At 42.4% G+C, this 18801-nt stretch overlaps 1 protein-coding gene across 2 annotated transcripts in view; it reads left to right on the forward strand.

Moving 5' to 3' along the window:
* Positions 1-18801, forward strand: part of SNX9 (sorting nexin 9) — an 89731-nt gene that overhangs the window by 30052 nt on the left and 40878 nt on the right. For both annotated transcript variants that reach the window (XM_086318542.1, XM_086318541.1), the window contains exons 2-4: positions 8493-8579; positions 9862-9936; positions 11158-11283. In XM_086318542.1, the coding sequence (XP_086174668.1) occupies positions 8493-8579; positions 9862-9936; positions 11158-11283 (288 nt within the window). The remainder of the gene's footprint in view (positions 1-8492; positions 8580-9861; positions 9937-11157; positions 11284-18801) is intronic.

An 18801-nucleotide genomic window follows, 5' to 3' on the forward strand; every position in this document is an offset into this window, starting at 1 on the left:
TCTCCTTTTAGTAGCTTTATCCTAAAAGGCCTTGGGTCGATTGGTGTTCTATCAGGAAAATGATGACGTTCTAGGGGACAGGGTTAATTTTTTTGCCATTTCGCGTGCGGTCACAGTTGACCCACGAGACCTCCAGACAGCAGAGAAGCTGCGCCACTGCTCGGGCGCCCTTGCCTGTGCTTTCCCCAGCACTCAGTGAGCGCTCTGAAGCTCTCTGTATTTGAAAAAAAATACGGATTTAGGGGAAATTTCAGTCCCTGCAAGGAATCTGAAGCACTGAGTATAATAGAATATTTTGATAGAGTCCTTTGTGAGGACTTATTTCTCTTAACTTTTAAGAGAGATTTTTTTTTCCCCCTAAATGGGGTTGTTGGGTATTCAGTACAGAATAATCAGTGTAGTAAAGGGCTCGGTGGTCCTTGCTGGTGATCACTAGCATTAAGACAAAAAAGACTAACAGCTGAAGTAGGGACTTGTTTTAAGGGACAGTCTTTCAACCTAATGAGGAAAATGAATACTTTAAGGTACTTTGTGCCGTTTTGGAAACTAGGCTGAGTTTATATTAGAGGTGGATGAAAATGTTAAAAAGTCTTGAGAATGATCGTATGATCTCTGGCTGTTGATTTTTGTTTGTGGCCTTAAAGTGCTAAAGGTGAAGTTTGGTCATTTTTGGTTTTTCAAGTCATGGTACGTTTCAGGTGCCCTTTTTAAAGTGAGCAGAGTGCTTTGGGACAAGTTCATTCACAGTTTCTCAAAAAGAAATCTTTTGGATTTTAGATGAAATGACGTTATATTTGTGGCTGGGCATCTCTGTGATGTCCTACCTTTGTTCTCCGGAACACAGTGTGATTTATTGAAAAGGTTTTCTTTACTAAGGCTCTTCATGCATTTGGTTATCGCTTCTGCTTGGTATTTTGTTTTTTGTTGTTGTTGTTGTTGCACTTGGGAATAACCCCCAATTATCTTTGTATATACATACATTAAAAAAAATCAAGTGATTGTTTACAGAGAAACTTGATTTCTTTTTATTTTAAAATTGGTCTCCTGATTAATTTTCATCATTCTAATATTGTTTCAAATGATTGGGGTTGAGGAATTCCCTGTGGACCACCGTCAGCCTTGGTTACCCCTTACCTTCGCACTCAAACTACACGCAGTGGGGGTGGACGCTCTTTCTGGTCAGCCTCTCAGGCGGTCTGGCTCTCCTTCAGTCAGGTGAAGTGACAGGCTCTAGAACTACTTGTGTGAGTCAGTAACCTGGCACTGGCTGTTTCCCTTGTGCGGCAGCAAGTTTTTTTAGCACACGCAGAATGTATGTATAATACTCAGGGGAAACGCTGGAGGTCATGATAGCTAGCGTTAATTGAGCCCTTTATGCCAGTCACTGTTCTGAGCACCTTACATCTATTACTTCACTGATCATTTGTGTCACGAGGCATATACTGTTGGCCTTATTGCATTCTTGAGGAATTTGAGCCGGAGACTTTGAGGAATTCAGCCAAGTTTACACGGCTGGTGAAACAGTAAGTAGAATGGGCAGTTGGACTCGTGGTCTGGCTCTGAAGCCAGCTCTTATCACCACGTTGCCAGTAATTACAGTTCATCCCCACTTTGGGGGAGAAATGAAAACATTGTCAGGATGCGCTGGGGGGCAGGGGTGGCGCAGACAGCCCACTGTCAGGGGAGCGTGTGTGTTTCCTGCTCACTGTCTCTGAAGTTTGAGACTGGGGTACTGTTTGCTGGTAAACCTTTATCTTGTTTTTCTATAACGTACATGTCATTTTATAACCAGGAAACACAGTAAAGCTATTTGAATTTGGAGGGGGGTGCAGTTTTTTCTTAGCCACAGGTAAGTAGGTTTTCCTGTGCTTTGCCCTGGAGGTTGAGTGGTGATTAGTAGCCTTGCAACTCAGATAAAGAGCAGGGTAGATATGCTGATATGAAGAGTCCGAAGACTAGATGAAACATGAAATGCAGAGGTGTATGGGTGCCGTGGTTCTGGTTGGGTGTGTGTATATGTGTGTGTGTGTGTGTGCGAGTGCACACGCACACACGCATGTCAAATGCAGAACATCCTGAGGGGTACTTTCAAATCTATTAGCGCTTGTGCCCTTTGGGGTGAAGAGGAACATTTTCTGACTTTTCCTTTTTTATCTTCATTATATTGCTTTTGTTGTTGTAAAAGTGCCTTTTTACATACACACACACAGAAATAGCAGCACGCAGACTGAGAGCTCCAGGAATGTGTATAGACTTTACTCCGGATTCTGATTGCCTTCCAGCCATTTTTTGAGTTAAACTTTGGAGCATTTTGTGTTTTGTCATACCTGGGGAAACATTCTCGAAAAGACTGTGGTAATTTCAGCAAGATTCTGAGCTTCCTGGGTTAGTGGTATAAGACAGTGCTTCTGATTTATAATTTTTTTTTGACTGAACAGTAAGTTCATATTAAAAAAAACAGCACTTAAAATGGTACATAAAGATAACACTGAAAATTTCTCTCCTATCTGTCCTTCAGCCGGCTGTCTTCTCGTAGAGGCAATGTTACTTCTATATATCTTTATAGAGATAAGCAGATGCATTTTCTTTCTTTCTTTCTTTCTTTTTTTTTTGACACAATGGTGTACTTTGCTTTATTTTCTCATTTAATGTATACACTTTAGAGATGATTCCACATGTGAAAAATAAGCAAGCCCTTCTCTTTTTTTTGGCCAGAGTACTTGATACTCCCTTCCATGGCAGGGCCCTATTTGACTAACCAATCCTTACTTTCAGGCTGGCCTGGTCCTTTGCTCTGTAAACAGAGCTGCAGTGAATAACCGTTTGCACATGTGTGAATATTTCTGGAGGAAGACTTCCTGGAGGCTGAGTTGGATTTTGATAGGCACTGCCAGGCTGCCTCTCACTGCCAGCAGCTCTACGTATCTCCTCTTTCTCTGCCCCTACACCCTCACCCACGATGTTCTGATCAAAGGTTTTTGTTTTGCCAGTTAATAGTGGAAAATTCATATTTGTTTAGTTTTATAAGTGAGGTTTTACATTTTTGAGAGCCTTTTATTTTTACTGATTCATAGTTACCCTTCATAGAGTAGGAGAGCCAACTTTAGTCTGTGATAAAAGTCACATATTTTTCCTGTCTTGTCATTTGTTTTGTTTGTTTAATCTTATTGATAATGGCTTTTGCCAGGCAAGGTAGGTATGTGTTATTTTGGGAGAAGAGAAATTTTTCTCTCTTCAGGATTTCTGTTCCGTATTTGAAGTCCTCCTCCGCTGCAAGATTATTTTAAAAATTCACCTAAGATGTCCTTTGGTGCTCTTCATGGTTTTCTGTAAACTTAATGACTTAAGACAGCATGTTATTCCCTGTACCTCTGCAGATTGGCTGTGAGTGGTTCTTGTGGTCTGAAAAGCCTGCCCAGGCCTCGATGGCCGTGGGTGGCTTTGCCCACATACCGGGGTCTCGCCTTGTGCAGTTGGGATGGCTGGGGTGAGACGGTGGTCTCTCTTTTGCAGAGGCTCATGTGGTTGGGGAGGTGATCCTGGCAACTGGGAGGGCAGGCCCCACCCGGCAGGTGCTTCATGCCCTTTGCTTGTATCACAGTTGCTGTTACCCTGTCAGCCAAAGCAAGCAAATGAACGAGTCCAGAGTCAAAAGGTGGAAAAACAGCCTCCACTTGGTACTGGGAGGAGTGGCAAAGTCACCTTGCAGAGGGTATTCAGAGAGGGATGGGAAGATTGATTGTGGCCATTGTTGCAAACAGCGTGCCACACTCCTCAGCTTTTCCCATTTTCTGTGTCTTTCAGGAATATTATAAAGTTTTCCCTTACACATCTCCTTACATTATTTCTAACTAGTTCTCTTTTGCTGATTCTTGTAACCTCCCCCCCACGCCATCTTCATTTAGAAGTCTTGGGCAGGTGATACATGTACACAGTTAAAATGATAAGAAATAAACTGAGAAATCTCACTATTCTTATCCATTCATTTTCCTCTCCCATCTCTATAGGCAACCAATTTTAAAAGAATTTCTTTTAATTATCTAGTGCTTCTTTCTTCACTTTCAATTTTCCCTTTCATGCATTGAAGAAGGAAATGGCAGCCCACTCCAGTGTTCTTGCCTGGAGAATCCCAGGGACGGGGGAGCCTGGTCCCTGCTGTCTATGGGATTGCACAGAGTCGGACACGACTGAAGTGACTTAGCAGCAGTGCTTCTTTATGGAAGTACTGGCAAGTATAAGTATTCTGCCTCTGAAAAAAGTAGCATACTACATGCCCTATTGTGCAGCTAGCTAGCTCTCCTCAGTTAATGATACAGTAGTTCGTGTCAGTACATAGATTGTTCCCATTCTTTTATTGCTACATATTTTCTTGTGATGCTATACCATGGTCTATGTAACTAATTCCCTTTTAGTAGCTACCAGGGTGGTCTGCAGTCTTTTCATATTGCAAACAGTGCTGCACTAAGTGCCGTGGTACACACATGCGTGTAGAGAATGGATTCTCAAAATGAGACTTCTGGATCTAAGGGTAAATGGATCTTGAAAACTGTATTGAGGCAAAATTTCTCACTTATCAGATGAGCAGAAATACAAAGGTTGGGTGATTGATTTTGTTTGTGAAGCTGGGGAGAACCGTTTCTTTCGTATTGCTGGCAGAGGTTTAAATAGTGCAGTCCCCAGCAAAGGGAGATCTGGCTACATCTGCCGATCAACTTGTCTTCCTTCATGTGTGGGATTGAGCATTTTTTTTCCCCAGACATAAATGGTATAAGGACCATTTATTTTTTTCTGTGAGCCGTGTTTCTCTGCCCATTTTTCTGGTGGATTGCCGGTCTTTTTCTTGAGTTCTAGATGCTCTTTAAACCTTTTCATGTGAATTGCAGAGTTCTTTCCCTGGTAGCTCATGTTTTATATATTAGTGATTGAGGTAATAGTGATGCTATGTGTGATATGGCCAGTTTGATGCCACCACATCCAAGAACTGTTCAGATGCTTTCATCTGATTGTTCTATACACCAAATAAAGAAGCTTTGGTCCGGGCGAGTCTGGGTAGAAAGTCTCTTAGAGTCATCCCAGCCTCCAGCAGTTTGGTCACAACATGGCCTTTGGATTCCCTTGGTCCAAGTATTTCCAGAATCATTGTGCATGAGTGGAGTGGAGGCTGGGCGGAGTGACACGGCAGTGGATGGTACAGTTTGATTGGTTTAGTGAAAGTATTCCGAAGGATTTCTTCCCCCTTGTGATTGTAAATTGCCTTTTGTTACACAGAGACTTAAGATCATTCTATTCGTTTCTTGGAAACATATTCCTACGCAATGAATTTATGTTTACATTTCTCTTTGTCTTGGAGGTTTCTCAAGCCGCACTGCTTGTCTAGTTGGCCAGTTAGAAATCTCCTCCAAGTGCGTCATGTTTCAGGAGAACATACCTCAACCCATTTTCGGAAAAACATTTTTAAAAGCATGTATCAATTTTACTGGTAGTCTATTCTTAAAAAAATTTACAGAAGAAAATTAATTTTGGAGCTATTCTCAATGGCTGCCACCAATTCTGACTGACCAGGAACTGTGGAAATTTAGCCCTTGAAATGCTTGGAGTTGTTTCTTAAAGAACAGCTACTACTGGAAAAGGGAGTGAGAAAAATAACCTTTTCTTTCAACGACCACATCAGAAATAGTCGGCGGCTCGGCAGTTGAGGTCGAGGGCAGCATCTTTGTTTGCGTGGACCCTGTAGTGGCGGCGAGGGTGGGAAGGTGAGGAGACCTGGAGGCCGAGAGAAGACGGGAGAGGAGCTGGTGTTGGCGGGCTTCCAGTCTGCGCCAAACCTGCTCACCTAGAGCAACCGAGTTGCTCTTCTCAGCTCAGTGGCTTTTTTTTTTTTTTCCTGTTGACATTTATGCTCATTTGGGGATGTGCTTTTTAAATCTTCCCCAAAGTTAGTCTCAGTTATAATTCTTAAGCATCTCTAGGTTTAAAAAAAAAAAAACAAGTCCTAAGTCAATGTTTAAAATAAACCTACAGTGCTTATAGACATTTTCTGTGGGTAGATGTTCAGTAATATTTAAATGTGTAGGGGAGTTTCCATTTTTTTATTTTTGACTTGTTTCACATTCTGTTTCACCAAGTTGTTAAGTTTAGTAAAGGAGAGGCTTTGCTATTCTGTATCTGAGGCCTGGTTGGACTTAAGTGGATCAAAAAAATTGTTAACGGATCCTCAAGGAGCAGGATCAAAACAGTGGGTTCCTTGTCTGGCTCTTGTCCTGGGGGTGCGTCCTGGCCTGGGGAGCCCCCCTCTCCCTCCTCAGGCCTTTACCTCCTATCTGCCCTCATTGCATGAGGGATTGAGGTTGGTTTGACATGTTTTTAAAAACATGTTTTAGTCCTGAGTGGGACAAGCTGAATTCTATCTCCTTTTGCAGCTGCGTGAGGAACATACCTCAGCCCAGGGTCGCTGTCCTCGTAGTGACCTCAGGAAAACGGTGACACTTGCAGAATTCTCACTCTACCTGAGCCTGGCTCTCAGTCCCCCTTCCCAGTGTGTAAAAGTAAAGGATCTGATGCTGTGCACTACTGTTCATTTCTTTCCAACATTTTATTATGAAAAATTTCAAGCATGTAGAAAAGTTGAACTCATTTTCCATTGGACACCATAAACCCACTATCAAGATTCCATAAATAGGTTTACTTACTATACCTGCTTTATCACATTCCTCCACCAGTTCATCTTATAATTTTTGATGTATTTCAAAGTAAATTAGAATTTGGGATCTTTCCCCGTAATCTTCTGCCACCGGATGTGAATCCTTGGTCCCTGTTAGAAGCATTTCAGGTGTCCTTAAGCAGGTGTGGAGGAAGCACTGGCCAGCGCGTTCTTGCCCCATGGTCGGTGTGCAGCAAATGCGTGTTAAAGGCGTGTATGCCCGCTAGTCCTAGCTGATGAACTCTGTAGGCAGACTTCGCTTTGCCTCTTAGGACAATTACTTTTATATAGATATAATTCTGTTTATTTATTTATATTCATTCTTTGGTCTTCATTGCCGCGTGGGCTTTCTCTAGTTGCGGAAAGCGAGGGCTCCTCCGTTGCGGTGCGCAGGCTTCTCCTTGTGGCGGCTTCTCTTGTCGTGGAGCTCAGGCTCCAGGCGCAGGGCCTCCAGTAGCTGCTGCGCACGGCTCTAGAGCACAGGCTCAGCAGTTGTGCACGTGGGCTTAGTGCTCCGCGGCATGTGGATCCTCCCTGACCAGGGATCGAGCCCACGTCTCCTGCTTTGGCAGGTGGAGTCTTTACCACTGAGCCACCGGGAAGCACCAGGATGAATTCAAAACAAACCACGTTTCCTAGGTACATGTGGTCTCGATTTGTAAGATGGACTGCCTTCTATAAGACAGTACATGAAGAGACAATTATTTAGAATTTGAGATGGACTAAATGCACATAACATAAAAGTATATGTATTTTTTACAGCAGTAGTTGTCTTTCTTGGAATACGTGCATGGCAGTTATTCCAAGGAACCCACATCTCAGGGTTGGTACCTCAAGCATCTGCTTAAGGAAGGGCCTGAAAGAGCAGCCCCACCTCACATCAACCAGAACAGCTTCCCTTTAGTCTATTTTCTATGAGATTCAGATTCCATGGCAAGAAAAATTTTGAAAATCACAACTGCTCAGGTTACCTGACCCAAGTATACGAGAGCCCTAGGTAAGTCTTCGTATGGCTCAGATGGTAAAGCATCCACCTGCAAAGCAGGAGACCTGGATTCGATCACTGGATCGGGAATAACCCCTGGAGAAGGGAGTGGCTACCCACTCCAGTATTGTTGCCTGGAGAATCCCATGAACAGAAAAGCCAGGTGGGCTGGAGTCCATGGGGTCGCAGAGAGTCGGAGACGACTGAGCAACCAACACTTTCTTCTTAGTAGGAAGTATTCTAGTAGAAGAGTATGAATATATCTTGCACACAGCTCAGATTTCTGTGTTTTTAGTTGGCTAAGGTTGCTGCACCATCAAAATTTACCCTAGGTAAAGAACAGTGAGAGTTTTAATAGCAGGAGGCTCATCTAAAGACTGTGCATCTCGTGTGTACATACTTCCATGGAGATCCCTCAGTCCCTGAGAGTCCGTGTGCCCACAGTGAACAGTGTCTTTATTTCCACTCCTTACCTCCTGCCAGGAAGGCCATGCGTGCTCTTTTCCCCTTGCTGAAATGGGTTTATTCTGAGTTCTTCGGGGCCCGATCTCAAGTGCAGTGTGGGCGGCGACCAGAAACCTCCCTCCTCCCAGAGCAGAGCAGGGCTCTCTCTCTTCGTGTCATTCTTCCTCACAAACAGGGCTGATGAATCACTTTGATCCGACGTCTTCCTTTGTTCCAAAACAACCGCAACCGCGGTCATGACATGTTGTTCACAAAGTGAGCGGCATAGGTGGTTCTTTTTCTCTTTTTTTTACTGTTACGTTTACATTTGTAACTTCCTCTTTTTCTCTTTACTTCCAATAGGCTCGGGTTATGTATGATTTTTCTGCTGAACCTGGAAATAATGAACTGACAGTTAACGAAGGCGAAATCATCACAATTACAAATCCAGTAAGAGAACTGTTATGTTTAAATTGGTCTCTTAAGGATTTATGTTTAAGATTTTATTTTTTTAATAGGCTGATCTTTCAAACCCACATGAATTCCTTTCCTGTTGCTTGTGCAGTACTGATGGTTAAAAAAAGAATTGCTGGTTAGAAAAAAATATATGTAGTTTTATACAGTATGCCAGGTGTGTATAAGTAAATAGGCCCTATTTTTAATCATAGAAGACATGAAAGCTTATATTTACTTTTTTTTTTTTTAATGAAGAAGCACTCTTAATTTCTCGGTAAAATAGTATTTAAATTGCTGTTGTGGTCAAGAAATGGACAGTCATTTAAAATGACTTTTTTAAAGAATATGTTATCTAGATTCAGGTGGATGTTAATTAGGGTATGGTTTATGAATTTAAGATAGCCCTTATTATCTTAAAGGGAAGCAGTAGGATTTTTCAAAGGTAACATTAAAAATTGGGAATCCTGGCATAGAATACATTATACTGTTTAGTTTATTAACATTATTTATCTAGGAGCGCTCTGGAAGGTTGGGCCAGTTTTCTAAATAACAGGCAATCCCAAAGCTTAGTGGCTTAAACAGTCTGTTGTTGTTCCTTGGGGATCCACAAGCCAGCTGAGTGGTTCTCCTGACCTGGGCTCACCCATGGGCCTGCATCACCCAGCATGGCGCTAGGGCAGAGCAGGCCACTATGACCTCCTCTGTCTGGCATTTCTCCTGCTGGGGGTCGGCTGGCTTTGGGTGGGCCAACAGGGAGACGGACGGAGCCTTGTCTCTGTCATCATCTGTCAACCCAAATATCAGCTCTTTGGGGGAAGAAAGAAGAGTGAGCTGAAGTGTGCAGAGCCTCTTGAGGCCGGCTCCGTATTCACCCTGTGTTATCTCCACCTCAGTCTGTTGGCCGAAGAGGTCACGAAGGATAGCGCAGGTTCTGGAAGTGAGGGTGCGTTCTGCCCCTTGACAATCAGAGCTGCAAACCATGTGTAGTCTACCACAGACCAGTCATCAGAAAGAAATTACAAAATCTTGGCATTCTGTTTCTCTCTCTCTGATCAATTATTGTTGAAGTTTGATTTTTCTCATTTTTAAATTATATCCTTTTCTGGCATAAAGAGAAAGCTTAAGAATTTGACATTTTTAACAGCGTTAACCCCATAGGAATGAAAAGGTTAATGGGTTAACGTTAATTACTTTTTTTATGGATAACAATTCCCAGAGCCAAATTTCTCCAGGAAATTCCAACTATAATATTTTTTTTTCTTTTAACCTTTTTGAGGATGTTGGTGGAGGATGGCTGGAAGGAAGAAACAGCAAAGGAGAACGAGGGCTTGTTCCAACAGACTATGTTGAGGTAAGAATTTACTCTTGTTTATTAATTAAACCTGGTCTTTGTCATATGTGTTTTTACGAATTATCAACTTAAAGGACAAGAATGAAAGATAACTCTATTTTTATTTTTAATGAAAAAAATTCCATTGTAAAAATAATACTTGCTGATTATATAAAATGTAGAAAATTCACTAAAGTAGAACCAAGAAGAAATATTACCTACAGACTTATATGCCAAAGAGTGACTCCAAATACTCAGCTGAAGTTCCTTCCAAGGATAGCAACTTTCGTAGAGTGGACTCAGAGAGTTTCAGTAGCAGACTCTAAGGTCACTTTCTTCTCCCTGTGCTAGTCTAGGACCTCTCTGTCAGTTCCTTCTCCCATTCTCCAAGACCCAGGATCTTGAGTGAGCTGTTGCCGGGTGCAAGCTCTGCAGTGATAAATGCCAAGGATGGTGTGGGGACACACCCCACCCAGCTGACCAAGGCTCTCTGAGTCGGCCTCCTGGCACCCCCTGCTGGCTGTCCATAGGTCATGCAGAACGGAGCCCTGGGTCCATGGTGAGCCTGCCTCTTTCATCCCGGGTGATAGCGAGAAACTGAGGCTGCCTGGTAGCCTGTGAGTAAAACTGAAGTGTACCTCAGGAACAGAGTTGCCTTGGGTTCCCCTCCAGTAGAGAGATCACGTGCCCTGGGAGGGTGTGTGCTGGGCGCTGCCTGCAAAATGGGAAGGCTGGCTGTTGTCCTGACTGAGAGTTCAGTGGGGAATTTTGAGCGCTTTGGAGAATACTGATGATATTGCTGAAATGTTGGGTTGGCCAGAAAGTTTGTTTGGGTTTTTCTAGAGCATCTTTTCTGGAAAAACCAAATGAATTCAGGCCAGCCCGACATGTGCACGGGCAGGCACCCCACCTTTCCAGACACTATCAGAGGATTCACAGGTCCCTGAACCTGGCCCACGGGTCTCACGTTATGTCATGTTTGACCTCTGTACACCGTGCATTCAGGATCCTAAAAACTGACAAGAATGAGAAAAATGTGATAAGCTGATCCTGGTATTAATTGCGTTTTTCTAAAGAATTCTGCACACTTGCAGAAAGGAATCATTAGGGCAGATATTCTTGAGCTCATACCTTTTAAGAATAGAAACCTTTTGATAGTTCTTACTTGCCATCAGGGATTCTACCTCTGAAATAACTCTATAGTCTATGAAGTAAGTAACTATGGTCCTTCCCAATGTTCAGATTTTGCCCAGTGATGGAAAAGATCAGTTTGCTTGTGGAAATTCAGTGGCCGACCAAGCCTTCTTCGACTCCCTGTCAGCAAGTACAGCCCAAGCCAATGCATCGGCCGCCAACAGCAACAACCAGGTAAATCGTAGTCTGGCTTGACGGAACAAAGCACACGTGTGAAAGCCTGTGGTGTGTCAAGCTCTTGCCATTCCCTGAAAGCACGAACAAAATAGCTGTTAGGTGTGTGTGTGGCGTTCTCTTGCTGGGTTCTAACAAAGACCTTGCCTCTTAAGCCTGCTGCAGACTATTTTTATAGGATTGATTATTAGTGAGAAGCCAGGGTGTTCATTCAGAGTTGCTTGTAAAAGTCTGGCATGTTGAACACAGACCCGATAAACTGGGAATATCCTCGCAAGCGAGGGCGAGGAAGGAAAAGGGTCCTCTGCGGTTAGTGTCAAAACTCTGGCTGGAGCAGGGCATGACTTCTGTGGCCTTGGCTCGTGCCGTGCGTGTCCGGCGTGAGCCCCTCGTGCAGGTGCAGTGCGCGTGAAGGCAGCCGCACATCCAGTAGTTTGCACTGTTATTGTACTGGAAAAGCGGGATAATTTGAGAAAAATGTACTGAAATTTTAATATTAATTTTAATGAATTTGACCGATTTAGGTGACTACCTGATTCAGTTCAGTTCAGTCACTCAGTCGTGTCTGACTCTTTGTGACCCCAGGGACTGCAGCACGCCATTCTTCCCTGTCCGTCACCAACTCCCGGAGCTTACTCAAACTCGTGTCCATCGAGTTGATACTGTCATCCAACCATCTCATCCTCTGTCGTCCCCTTCTCCTCCTGCCTTCAATCTTTCCCAGTATCAGGGCCTTTTCTAATGAATCAGTTCTTCACATCAAGTGGCCAAAATATTGGAGCTTGGACTTGAGGAAATCAAACCAGTCAATCCTAAAGGAAATCAACCCTGAATATTTTTTCGAAGGGCTGATACTGAAGCCGAAGCTCCAGTACTTTGGCCTGGTTCAGTTATTGCTAAATGATTATCCAGAGCCAGTGTCAACAAGAAAATTGAGAAGATGGAGCTGAAAATGTTCCTGCTTCATACCTCTTTAGAAGTGAATGGGCTTTAGGAGATATCTCTTGATATTTTTAACTACATAAAAGGCTTTAAATAGTGTAAAGCCTAATAATCATCTCATTTACATTTATCTGCTCATAGGATATTTATATCTTAACCTTTTAAGAGAGTTTTTCAAAGTACTGTTACTAAATGTTAATTGCAGATTTTATATATTTTAAAGTAGCTTTTGTGGACATCCTGAATTACAAATTAGTCTGGCTCAGATATTTAAAATTTGGAGGTGAAGTTATCACCATAGTTGAGCATTCTCGTATATTTTGTTAATCTATAATACCTGAGAATGTTGGCTAGTTAAAGTTTACTCAAGATAAAATGTGAAGAAATAGTAGTTAAATCTCGTTGTTTAGTCGCTAAATTGTATCAGACTCTTTTGTGACCCCATAGACTGCAGGCTCCTCTGTCCATGGAATCTCTAGGCAAGAGTACTGGAGTGGGTTGCCATTTCCTTCTCCAGGGGATCGTCCCAACCCAGGGATCGAATTCACATCTCCTGCATCTCCTACATTGGCAGGCGGGTTCTTTACCACTGAGACACCAGGGAAGCCCAGTTAAACGTTATTTGACATTTTACCGGGGATTCTTAGCCTGGGTGCCGTTAACATTTGGGGCCTGACGCTTCCTCATTGTGATAACCAGCAGCATCTCTGGCCTGTAGCACCACCCTCACCGCAGTCACCAAAACTGTCTCCAAATGTTGCCAGATGGGCAAAGTCAACCCAGCTGAGATTCAATGAATTATACAAAAACACCGGTGAAACCACATTAATAAGGACAGCATTACAATAAAGGGGAATTATATTGAGATAATCATAAAATAAGTGAAGGAAACAAAACAGAGCTATTTATCGTATTTTAATTCAGGGACCTATTTCAACCATTGGCTCAGGATTGGCTGAAGCAGTTTAACTCATAAACACAAATTTAAAATCAATCTCTGGGGAACACGTGTATACCCGTGGTGGATTCATGTTGATGTATGGCAAAACCAATACAATATTGTAAAGTAATTAGCCTCCAATTAAAGTAAGTAAATTTATATTAAAAAATAAATACATAAAATGATTCTTTGGGACAAGAGTCCACCATCTTCTCTGCCTAAGGGATTTCCAAATAAAGTTGTTTTTCCTTACCCCCCCAAAAAAAATCAATCTCAAATTTTGTTGTATTATGAAGAAGATTTCTCACTACATAAATGTAATATAAACTGGTCCACATAAGTTTAATTTTTTTCTTCCAGGTTGGTTGAAAGAAAATATAATCAACTTATGAAGGTTGGATTTTACTAGTCCAATCTGACATTAAATCTAATCAGATCATTTGAAAGCAAAGACAAAATAAACTGAAACCAGGAGTAACAAAATACAGAATACATGACCATAATTAATTAATCTGAGCATTTTTAATAGGGTAAAAATATTTTTAACAGCCATCTATGGTCTCAGTTGTCTGGGATGTATGAACAATTTAAATGGGCCAAGACTGTGGTATGTTTTATAAATACTGTTGTTGATTGGTAGCTTCGGAGAACGTTGCTGTCAGGTTTTTCCATTTCATTTTCGGAATGTTGGTTAGAAAATACTGTTTTTGGTCCAGGGATATGCCTCTTGGGCTTTTCTGGTGACTCTGGCATTGCCTTCTCCCGGGAGGACCTTTTGTTTGGAGGCAGGTGTGTCGGAGGAGCGGGTCCCCTGTGGCTCAGCTGGTAAAGGATCTGCCTGCTGTGCGTCAAAGGAAGGAGCCAGCCCTCTCCTCTGCCCGTGGGTCAGGCAGGCCCCCGCTCCAACCCCCCGCCCCCAGCTCAGCACACCACACCACACTCTTCCTAATCAGTATCCTTTTAGTCTTCTCAGCACCACTTGTTTTGAATTTGGCTTTCTTCCCACACAGGCAGGTTAAAGCCACACATTCAGCTGCTGCTTATCCATCTTTCTGACTGTCGTGTCCTTCTTTTAAATCATATTTTTAGAAAGATCTTTCTAAAAGGTTACATTCCACCTGCAGATGTTCATAAATAACTTACTTTGAGCCTGTTATTTTTTAATTTATCTGAACCCTCCTTGACTTTTGAAGCTATACTGCATTTCAGAGTAGTTAGTTCACACGTTTTTAACTTAATATGTAAAATAGCACTTCCTTTTTTTTTCCTTAAAATTCCTAATTCTGGGTTGTTGGGGCCCCTTCTGTTCTAGCTTCTCACTGAGCAGGCAGTGACTAGTATGGTGGTGGATAACGTTCGTGCAACAGCCCCACGACCCACTGTGACCTTTTTCTTCCTTGTCCAGAACGTGAGGGAACTCCTTACCTGTAAAACACAGACTTGCCGCTTGACTGTGGCATAAACTAGACTGTAAATGTCAAAGAAATACAATGCATTATTCTTTAAATGTGCTGGAACAATTTAATTTGAACAATGATAAAGCTGTTTATTTTTTTAAATACTTGGAAAAAAATATAGGCAACATTTTTTTTTTATAACCTTGGGATATAGAAGGTGTTTCTAAACACAACAGAATTTATAGCAACCATAGGCTGGTACATTTAAATCAAAAAGTAATATTCACCTAGGAAAAGAATTTCTAACGTGCCAGAGGTACCAGGTAATTCTGTTAATAGAGAACTCTCATAAATCTATAGGGAAAAGATGAACAGCTCAGAAAAAGAAATGGGTGAAGGGGGTGAACAGATTTTTTCATTGGAAAGAAAGTACAAAGAGCCAGTAAATATTGCAAAATGCTCATTTTGAAATTCTTTTTGTCAAATTAGCAGAGAATTAAAGTGTTTTAACACCTAATGTGAGGAAAGGCATGTTCAGTAGGCAGTTCCGATGTGGAGCTGGTAAAGATAAACCGATGAAGCTTTCTAGAGGACAGTGTGAGAGTCTGTGTTAGTACGTGAAGCACGTCTGCTCTCTGACCCAGCACCTGTGAGCCTGCCCCCGGCTCTGCTGTCGGACAGGCGTCTGGGCAGGAGAGGGGGTCCCCTGCAGCGCTGTTGCACAGCAGAGCCAGGAATCCGCGTCATCAGCAGGGGCTGGCCAGGGAGAGTGCAGGACAGCTGCCCCTCGGGAAGCCAGGGCTGCTGGTAGAAGAACAAGGGTAGCTTCAGATGTGCAGATGTGGATGATCGGGCCTTTACAAAGGCATCTCCCTACGGGTAGTGTTACCTTCCTGGTGTTTAAATATATACACAGGACGGGGGAGTTTGATGAAAACGGTAATGATGACTGCACAGCATTGACAATGTAATTAATGCCATGAAACGATGCGCTTAAAAATGGTTACAGTGGGAACTTTTACATTACATTTCAGCACAATAAAAATTTTTTAAATAAAATAAATATATACATACCATAAAATACAAACATATATATACACAGAGACACCACAGTTGCAAACAGTGTAGAAAACTTATTGAAGGATATTTAAGAAATGAATTAGATTCTTGTTTTTTCTTTTTCTAGTATAATTTTAAGGTGGATAAGGACAGCTATTACAATACCTTTAAAAAAGAATAGTTTTTAGTGGTTATTGGTGGTTTCATTATTAGTTATTTATCTGGTATTTTACAGATTCAGGAGCACTTCCTATTAGTAGCTGTGCCTCCAGCATGTATTAGCCTGCTGGTGAAAATAAATCTCAGATATCATTGCTAAACATGTGTTAATACTTGTCCTCATGTTGGTTTTCGCCCAGTTGTTAGTGTTTAAATTATATAATTATAAAAAGGTTCTCAGTATAGATCTTTTTAAAAACTCTTCAATCACTGAATCTTTACAGAACTTACTTTTTAGAAATGAATGAGACGTTTTTGTTTGCTTACTCCTTGGAAGGAAAGTTATGACCAACCTAGACAGCATATTAAAAAGCAGAGACATTACTTTGTCATCAAAGGTCTGTCTAGTCAAGGCTATGGTTTTTCCAGTGATCATGTATGGATGTGAGAGTTGGACTATAAAGAAAACTGAGCATCAAAGAATTGATGCTTTTGAACTATGGTGTTGGAGAGGACTCTTGAGAGTCCCTTGGCCTGCAAGGAGATCCAACCAGTCCATCCTAAAGGAGATCAGTCCTGGGTATTCATTGGAAGGACTGATGTTGAAGCTGAAACTCCAATACTTTGGCCACCTGATGCGAAGAGCCAACTCATTTGAAAAGACCCTGATGTTGGGAAAGATTGAGGGCAGGAGGAGAAGGGGATGACAGAGGATGAGATGGTTGGATGGCATCACCGACTTAATGGACATAAGTTTGAGCAAACTCCGAGAGGTGCTGAAGGACAGGGAAGCCTGGTGTGCTGCAGTCCATGGGGTCACAAAGAACCAGACACGACTTAGTGACTGAACAGTGAGCTGTTTGAGCTTTGAGGGGGTACTTTCCAGTCAGTAGTACTTATGTGACTGGCTGCAAATAGAATTAGAATGTTGTTCTGATCTAGCCTTATTTTTAAATGAATGTGTAAGTTTTTATATTTCTGTAGATGGCTTTTTTAAATCAGTAGAGGTTCATCTGTAGAATTCAATGATGTCCTTTTAGCAAAAAATCTATAAAGAACAAAATGGGAAATTTTACAAGTTCTATCTGTATTTTGAGCTGAAATGATTAGGCTTTTTATATAAGACAATTCTATACTTTTTGTGGGCCTTTTTGAGAAAGAGAATTAAACCTTTATCAGAAACTGATTGAAATATTCTTGGCTTATAAAGGAATCACATTATTTGTTTACTATCCCCATTTCCTGACACAATTGGCACATGGTTATTAAACATCTGATGAATGAGAAATGTCAGATAAAGACGTTATGCCTCAATCAGGCAGATGAGTTACAAAAAGCAAACCAAAACACCATAACCTCGGCTTTCACAAACCCAGTTAATTTCTGTTCATTTTTGTTGTATGCCCCTGGACAAAGTCTTCCTCTGGAAGTTCCTTCCTTCCTTCTTTCCCTCCAAGCAGGAGACTGTATATTAGGGTGTAGCAGTGTGAATGACCGTGACAGCGTAACCAGTAAGGTGTAGACGTGTGTGACCGAGGCACACACGAGAATTTCCTTGCGTGTAATAAGGTGGACCTACGAATGCTTCCAAAACCTTTCCCCCAGGATGATAATATACAAGGTGGTGAGTCCCCTGATTACTGACCCTTCTTACCTGGTAGACTTGTCAAACTGAATGACCCGTGTTGACCTGTACTGAACTTTGAGTGAGCATCCTCTATAAGGAACCAGGTGGGCAGCGGGAGCTCTGCTTACTCGTCAGCCTCTGTTGAACCTTTCTATATATTCTTTGTACTCTTGTTCGCTAGTTTGGTAGAAAGCCAAGCAGAAAGCAACCATAGTGAAATATAAGTTACCTTTTTCATTAATTCTCAGACCTCGGTTATGGCCTCATAGCCGAGGTCTGACCTAGTTCAAGTGGACACAGAGAAGGGCGGGCGTCTTCTCTTGCAGCACTGTCAGTCTCGTGATCTGGGCAGTGAAGAGTGTTCTTCCTAGACTGTGTCTTGAAGAACAGGAAAACCAGTTGAACCAAAAGACCTGATTTCCTCTGAATCCAGAAGAACATCCTGGGAAACCAGTGAGGCAAGTCAGTCTTGCTGTGGTCTTCTAAACAGGCCCTTGCCCACGTTCACTGATGCCTGTTGTCAGAAGTAAGAGTTTGATTCTTATTCGTCCTGGTGGCCCAAGGATGTCATCTCAGAAGCAAAGTACAGCTAAGTAGCAAAATATAACAAAACCAGATCCTATTATTTTTGTGGCCAGCGGTTGCAGACTAGTAGGGTTTTTGTTGTTGTTGTTGCTGTTGTTTTAAAAAGGAAGTTACTTAGGAAACAGTTTAATTCTTCCAGTGTAAGCTTCTTAGGGTGGGGCCAGAGCAATGTTCAGCCTAGGGATATTTTTGCCTCTGTCTCTGAGGCAAAAGCCTTTGCGGTTCTGTACCTGATATCACACCCCATGAATCCTGAATCCTGAGGTTTTCCGTGCTGGCTGGTGAGATCCGCCCTGCCAAGAGGTTGATACTTAACCCTTCATGTGGCCGCTTTCTCGTATGTGTGTGCTGATCGGTACGCAGCCTAAGACCTGGGATCCCATCCCCACCTCTTCACCCAGTCTCTGGGGCCTCTGTGCCGCTCTCTCCTCCTCACCGCTCTGCGCCAGACTCCCAGCTCTGTCTCCTCAGTTCACGAGACCAGTGGTCTTTGTGTAGATCCCCCGTCCCTGACCTGAGGCCTGGAAGGTCTCTCTAGGTGGGTGTCAGGTCCCCTGTTGCCTGTTGGCCAGTGATTTGAAGACAGCTTCATATATAACGTCTCTTTTAGTCTTAAGTGGAAGCATAAACTGGATCGCAGTTACTCCATCATGATTGTCTTCTTGTATTATTAGTTGATTTCCAAAACCAAATTTACTTGCATTTACAAAATGGAAATCATACCACCACTTTCTTCAGAAGGAAGTTATACCTGGAAAGTGCGTTCTCGAACACCATACAGATGTCAGCAGTCATGACTTCCCTACTAG

Source organism: Bos grunniens, chromosome 9 (assembly GCF_055505025.1).
Source record: "Bos grunniens cultivar Pamir isolate PY7600 chromosome 9, Bosgru_T2T1.0, whole genome shotgun sequence".
Taxonomy (NCBI): domain Eukaryota; kingdom Metazoa; phylum Chordata; class Mammalia; order Artiodactyla; family Bovidae; genus Bos; species Bos grunniens.